At 42.6% G+C, this 7500-nt stretch overlaps 1 protein-coding gene across 1 annotated transcript in view; it reads left to right on the forward strand.

Moving 5' to 3' along the window:
• The first annotated feature begins 246 nt into the window (after nt 1-246).
• The window catches only part of pou2f2a (POU class 2 homeobox 2a), a 64136-nt gene continuing 56882 nt past the window's right edge, over nt 247-7500 (forward strand). The window contains exon 1 of the mRNA XM_023394936.2: nt 247-1452. Within this exon, the coding sequence (XP_023250704.2) occupies nt 1353-1452 (100 nt within the window). The 5' untranslated portion in view covers nt 247-1352. The remainder of the gene's footprint in view (nt 1453-7500) is intronic.

Raw genomic sequence — 7500 nt, forward strand, 5'->3', positions numbered from 1 at the left:
GGGGTATCTGTGTCTGCCTCCCGGCCGGAGCGCTTCGCCGTGCCAGAGTGCGTTCAGGCTGCGCGGTGTCGGACCGAAACCACCGGGGTTCCCAAAATAAACTGAGGGGACGCAGATACGCGCGCACACACACACGCAGGATACACACAGAGATAGACTGAAAGATAGAGAGAGGGAGAGAGAGAGATACACACCGGCGGATGGCGAAGCAGAGCCAAAGAAAAGACACTCCAGCGTAAAAAGAAAAGGGGGTATCGCTTTTTCCCTCCTCCTCTTTTTCTTGATTTCGCATCATTGCAGGAGGAAACCAGAGGACAGGTGCACTTATTGATATGGATTTATTCATTTATTTATCTATTGATTTTGCTTTAATTAGTGACCCGCGGTAGAGAAAGAGGGAGAGAGAAACAGCGAGGGGAGGAGAGGGAGGAGCGAAAGTCAGACAGGAGGTGCCTGCGTAGCCTTACTTTATTATTTGATTATTTCTATCTTTTACCAAATAATGCTTTTGCGTTTTATTATTGTGTCGCTTTGTGTGCATGTATTCTCCAGCAGACCAGCCAGCTACTAACCAAATCTTTACGAGAATCCGAAAGAAGCAACTCCAGTCTTACAAGGACAGTTTTTTCCCCCATTTTTCCATACCGAGGATTCACCGGTGGACAGTGTTTGTTTGAGACTTTTCATGAGATTGCAGGAGGAGAAATGTGTCTTTTCCAAGCCTAAACCAAAGCAAACCCGAGGAGGAGAAAGACAGACCGCGAGCCACTGCGATCTTTACGCACAGCTGTCTGGACACAATAAATGGAGACTAATTGTGTCTGTGTTACATCCAGCAGAGAGCAGCTGAGAGAGGAGCACCAACTGCACTAGATTCACATGGGTGCAATGATAACAGATATTATCCATTGTCCAGTCACCTGCAGCCTGTATTAGCCTGCATGGAGCAACACTGGTAGCTTTATTTTTTTCTCCCAAAGCCAAACAGTCGTCGCTGCGCGCCCTGCTGTGTGTAGTGTGTGTGTGTGTGTGCCGGACTAGTTGACTCCGAGAAGACACAAGTGAGAGGATCATAACATCCATCTGTATCCCAGAGCTAAAGAAATATCCAAAAACAGAGACATGTGAATCCGCTGAGGCACAGGCTCGATCCACGGAGAGAAAAGGCAAAACACTGAGTCTCCTTCCTCCAAACCATCCCAGCGTTTTTACATACGGCTGCCCACAAACCTGGAAAGCATACGAAGAGAGGCAAAAGACCGACGGAAGGAACGACGGATAAGAGAGGAAGAAAAGTGAGACTAAAATAAAAAAAAAAACAACAACAACGACCCCCAGGTCGACAGAGGACCATGTTTGTCCCCCTGCCGGTCCCCTTCGTCTTTCAGAGAACAGCGTCCGACTTCAGCGCCTGGAGACTCAAGTCCTCGCTGGCTCCGCGGTCCAGCCCCGGTAAGACGCCTTTTCACCGGCCCTTTCTCACCACTGTGCCCCAACACAAGGAATAAAACCCGGTCATTAGCTATAGCTTGATCTCAACACAGGTTTAACTGCACAACATGATATTTTCTTATTTTAGTTTGACCTCAAATTTAACCACAAACTAAAAGAAATGACATGTTTACCATCTACTTTTTACTTTTAATGCTCCGTATTTTAATAAATATGATACAACACACAACTTTCACTTTACCAAGCAAATTTCCATATTTGAATTTGTTTTATTGGTTTGCAAAATAAGCATCTTACAAAGTTATTTAGCAGCTTATGGAGTCTTCAGATGTAATTTGTGTAAGAAAGGAAAATCTGCCAAAGCCTTAAGATACTTTTCAAATCATTCAAATCACCTTGTCTTCTGAATTAGTAATGATTTTCCTTTTTCTGAGCTGCCTGAAATTGAAGGAAAATTTGAACATTAAATATCTCACCAGGAGGAGCATAGTTTTTTTGCCACTGTTGTCATTACCTCTGTATCTCCTTGAAAAGATAAAAGTGAATTTATTACCAAAATAAGCAGAGTTGAACTAGAATACTTACTTGCATATAAATCCAGAATGTAAAACACACCCAAAATTGGATGCATAAATATCTGGCTCATTAGCATCCATCACAGTCTCACAGAGGCGCCACACTCTCATCCTCATCTTTTGCTCTTTCACAATCCATCCATCTCCAGCTCCATCCCATCTGTCTCCTCTCTCCTGTCTCCTCGCTCCTCTCCTCTCAGTCTTTTCACTCTTTCTCGGTCAGGTTAGGGGGGAATATTCATTGGCATCTATCGATCAGAGGGTATTGATCTCTGACTGGGGCCACATTGGGAAAACAGGAGTATCAAGTCGGCTGAGGGAGAAACTTTGGCTACACAGACAGGAGATGATGTGAGGAGAAAATAGAGCGACAGTTTCTGTGAGAGTGAAATTCAAATGTTTGTCAAAATAAAACTGACATAATAGCACACTATAATATTCCTTAAAGGACTTACTTTAATTCTGTAGTTGTGTAATATTCCTGTAATTGGCGTTTCACTAAAGGGACTTACAGTGGGTCTGTCAATCAATACTTACTTACTCTAATGACCTTATCATGCCTTTATGCTACACTTTAATACCTCATGATCACTATAATATTGCTTTAGTGACTCACTAAACGTGATCAATAATAGCAGTGTGTTTTATGGTAGTTTTTTCATCTCCAGTGGAATCACTTTCCTATATGATTCCTAAAGGGCTGTAACACTTATCTGTGATATTTGTTCAGTATAGTATCCATACATTTATTATTGGGTTACTACAGAGTGAAAAGGTGGAAGTTAATGTGTTGGACGCTTAAACACACTACACTAGAAAATGGAAAAAAATTCTGTTTAATTCAATATTTTTTCTCATGATGATCGCCCCTGCTAGAGGTCAAAGTTCACCACACTTTATTCCACCTGCCTCTGTTCGTCTCACCACCTGTGGAGGTTTTTTAAACTTTGCTACACGTTGGTCACCGATTTGACACAAACCGTGTGAGTGTGTGTGTGTGTGTGTGTGTGCTGAAGTGTGTGAACATGAGTGGGGGCTCCTAGAGGGTGACGGTGCCAGTGGCTCCCCCCGTCCCCATCCCCACCGCCTTAATCCATCCAGGCGGAAATTTCAAATGACAGATGTGGGGGGGGGGGTTAGGTGTGCAGGGAGAGCCGTGCCGAGCCGTGCTGGGGTAATTCAGGCTATCACCTTAAGTAGGTGTCAGGAGGAGAAAAACGGTTGAGGTTTTAATGAGAGCTGCTTTGACAGGCGACATATAACCACTGGCTCCTGTTTGGGAGTGGGGGTGGAGGGGGGGAGGGGGAGGTCAGTTTCTCTGTTGGTCCTTTAAGAAATTAAAGTAAAAGACATGATGAGAACGCAAGGAGCAGAGGTGGAGGCTGGGAGTGAGCGAGTGAATGAATGATTGAATGAATAACTGTATGAGTGTGTGCATAAACGAATAATAAATGAACTAGAAGGTTAAAGTATCAGTTAGAGAATTAACAGGTGAAAGAATCAGTGAACTGAATCAATAAAAACAGTGACTGAGTGAGAGTGAAATCATGAAAGTAAATAACCATAAAAAAGGCAATGTATTAATGATGAAATGTAAGAATAAAATAATGATTGAGTGAAAAAAATCAATAATTTAAATAACAGAGTACAGTCTAAAGGACAAATAAATGAACATGAATTTGAGGATGATTGAATTACAGCAGTAAAATCATTTAACAAATAAATAAATAGGTGAAAAAATGAATGACTGAATGAATGAAAGTGTGAGTGAGGCAGCAGGTCTCAGCTCTGTCTCCCTTGTGTTTTTCCTCATGAGAAAATGAAGGGGTCAAAGTTCCTGTACGAGCTGCTTCTTTATTTAAACATGTTGGTGTGATAAGCATCCAGTACACATGAGAGAAATAAACGCAGGAGAGCAAAGGCCAACACTCATCCCTCCTTTCCCCTCTGTTTTTTTCTCTGTCTTTCATCCTTAATCTCTGGAGAGAAAGAAACTCAGAATCCTCTGTTTCCCTCTCTCTCTCTCTCTTTCTCTCTGTCTCTCTCTCATTTCTGTGAAGTATTCACTTGACACGAAAGCCTTTTCAGTAAAATGCAAACTCCCTTCTCTCTCTTTCTCTCTCTCCCTCTTTTTCTCTCTGTCGCTCTGTCTCGTTCCCTATGGTCAGGGAGGTTGCTGAATTGGATTTGCCTGGTGTGGTTTGGCCGGGCCCCATAAGCCACTTTAGCTAAGTCTGTTACCCACAATTCTCTGTCCCTCTCTGATCTGCGCCTTTGACCAAGGTGTGCATGTGTGCATCTATACGATTACCTGCTGCACCTGTAAGTGTGTGTGTGTGTGTGTGTGTGTGTGTGTGTGTGTGTGTGTGTGTGTCATCGGGGTGTGTTTGCGTTAGTGTGAGCAAAGACGAGGAGTCAGAAGTCTGAGATGAGGTGAGCGAGGTTCAGTGGAGACGGAGAGAGAGAGAGGTCCTAAACAGCAGACGCTAGCAGACAGTGGCTCTATACTGGATCTAAACTGAGGGCTTATGGGTTTTTTGTCAGCTCGACTTTTGAACACTACAGTGTTGAGACAGCTGGCCTCAGCTCAGCTGGGCCTAAGACACTTCACCACAGTAAACGCTTTTAAAACACTCATAAGACTGTTTCTTTATACATTTCATCTCTTCATATTAATAATATACTTTTGAAAATGAATTCTTCATTTGACGGCAGTAAACAATCCCAACTGAAGGTAATCTATCAGTCTGAGTTCAGTGTTTTGGTGTTGTATTAGAAGCTCTCTATACTAGTGGAAGTATTATTACTATGTGTGGAAATGAAAGTCTGAATATGAGTAAAAATATTTCATTATTAGCATAAAAAAGAAAACCTTGATTGATCAAATCTTGACACTTCTTTGCTCTGAAATTCACCTTTATCCAAACCACTAGTAGTGCTGCTTTGTGAGTACAAACGCTTGTATAGTGAGGTCATGAAATATGCAGAAAAAACCCTTCAGGTTTACAACTCAAGTGCTTTTAGTGAATAAATGTCCAATCCCAGCTTGTTAGCATAATGGTGTTTGAGTAAAGACATCATACCCCCACAGCAAAAAGTCTATGCATTGATTTCGTAAGACCAGTAGTGATAGAACACATTTTCCATGGTTGTATTTGCGAGGATTGCTGTGTGTATTTTCATTTTTGTAAGATTTACTTTTTCAGGCTTTTAAATTAATTTATTGTGGCTAAAATGTGATTGTTTTAATTTCTCTGAGCAGGAAGAACAGAAAGGAGAGGATAAATGTAATTTCTCAGTCATTCATTTATCCAAACATGCATGTCCTCCTTGAGTTCTATCTTGTTTACTTGTCATTAACACACGCGTGCCAATCAAGCATCTGGATCCACTGCTGACGAGCAGAGACTGATGTTTCTCAGCTCATTTTCAGCTTCACAGCTTTGCCACAAAGACTTAAACAGCTTGTCTTTTGTGCAGCTCAGAGATCTTACCAGACAGTCTCTCTTCTGCTGTGTGGTTTTCAGAGGGCAGGCAGGGCAGAGAGGGACCTGTAGCTGCCGCTGCTCTGTCCCTGCTCTGCACCACAACAAAGGAAATCTAAATGCTCTTTTATTTTATGTACAGTGCTGTAAAATCCTCCAGGGCCACTGTGGCCCATATAAAACTGAGAGCTGTCAAATTCACAGAGAGACGGCACGTGTCTGGATTGGGAGGGATGGTTTATTTATGTTGGCTACTCCAAGAGGCCTCTTATCCCAGCTTTAGTTATTCAGCACAGTATTCATTTTATTCTCTGGTCAAACCTGTTTGTTCTACTACCTGCTTTTCTTGTTAGTTTACTTCTATACGCAGTAGTAAAACATAAGTAAATGATGACAAGTCATGAGGACACACGATCAAACAGCTGTGTAAAAAATATGTTATGCAGGTGTTATTAAAAATACAACAAAGAGAACAAGCAAAACAAACAAACAAAAACAAACAAAAAGAAAAATTTGATCTTGGATCTAAATTAACCGCAGCAAGAAAATACTGAAACAATAAGGCAATGAAACAATAGTATTCTATTCTGACCTGTTTTATTCTATTCTATTGTTTAACAACAGCGCAGAGAAACTTTTATTGCAGAGTTCAAAGCACAAACCTTCAGCCCACTCACACACACACACACACACACACACTCTCACACACACACACACACACACACACACACACAAAGTGCTCCGTGCTGCTCGATAACTACCTCCTCTCACACCCAGGATCCTCACCTCGCAGTGCCCAGTAGGAGGTTGTGTTGTCTGGGCCACACCAAACTGGGCCTAAGCAAAGGCCTGTGTGTCTGGATTAATTGGCTTTGTGTGTGTGTGTGTGTGTGTGTGTGTGTGTGTGTGTGTGTGTGTGTGCGTGCGTGCGTGCGTGCGTGCGTGTGTGTGTGTGTGTGTGTACGTCCGTGTGAGTGTGTGTTTGTGCATGTATGTATAAGCAGGTATTTGTGTTTGAGCAAGAGAATGCAGAGAATTAGTTCAGACTAGAAGCAGCATTTCTTTGTCTGTGGTAATGTGGTGGTATATGCAGCAGGTATGTGTGTTTTTGAATGAGCATAAGTGAGAAAAAAGAACATGTCTGTGTGTAGTTGAATGTGCTGTGGCCGCAGCAGTGTGCAGTTTTATGGGTTTATGAAGAGAGAAAATTGATGCATTTTTTGCTTATTTGTGTATGTGTGTTTTAGATAGAGAGAAGGGGGGGTTGAGCGGGGTGTAACTGGCCCTGTGTGTGAGCAGGTAGACGATTCAATAATTGCACGTTGAGGTCAGTTATGGATCTTCCCGGCATGCGTGGTTTATCTGGAAACCACAAGCAGCTCATAGCTGCCCATTGTGTGAGTGGTTTTAACCTTCCACCACTATTGATTAGCCAGCATTGACTACTCTCTCGCCACGCCATTTGTGTGTGTGTATGCGTGTGAGAATTTGTGGTTCCAACGTGTGTGTGTGGGTGGACTTGGGTGTGTGTGAATGTGTATGGTGACATGAACGATTGCTGCGGATGTGTAGGAATGCAAGGAAGTGTGCACATGTAAGGACACCTGCTTCTGTGTGTGTGTGTGTGTGTGTGTGTGTGTGTGTATGGATCAGATTTTAAAAGGGGCAGCGTTGTTGGTGAGTCCCGGTGCTAACGTGATTGCGAATGACAAAGCGTCCAGGCAGGTTTGTTAGCTCCATAATGGGGAATCAATAGACACAACACAGATGTCAATACAACATGCTTTATTACGTTAAGCTGCCTCACCCCCACCGTGGGCTCTATGCACACACACACATACACATACACACACAAACTCTATGTGAGGATGTATCGGCTCTGTGTTTGCTGTCTAAAGAACATGAACGTGAACCTAAAATATGCAGCCGTCACACACAAGTAAACAAACGTAGCAATTGTAAAACCGGTTGAGATGTTGCTCCTGTTA

The sequence above is a fragment of the Seriola lalandi genome, unplaced genomic scaffold (genome assembly GCF_002814215.2).
Source record: "Seriola lalandi dorsalis isolate HSWRI2012SDOR001 ecotype SW California unplaced genomic scaffold, Sedor1 jcf7180002054954, whole genome shotgun sequence".
Classification (NCBI taxonomy): Eukaryota; Metazoa; Chordata; class Actinopteri; order Carangiformes; family Carangidae; genus Seriola; species Seriola lalandi.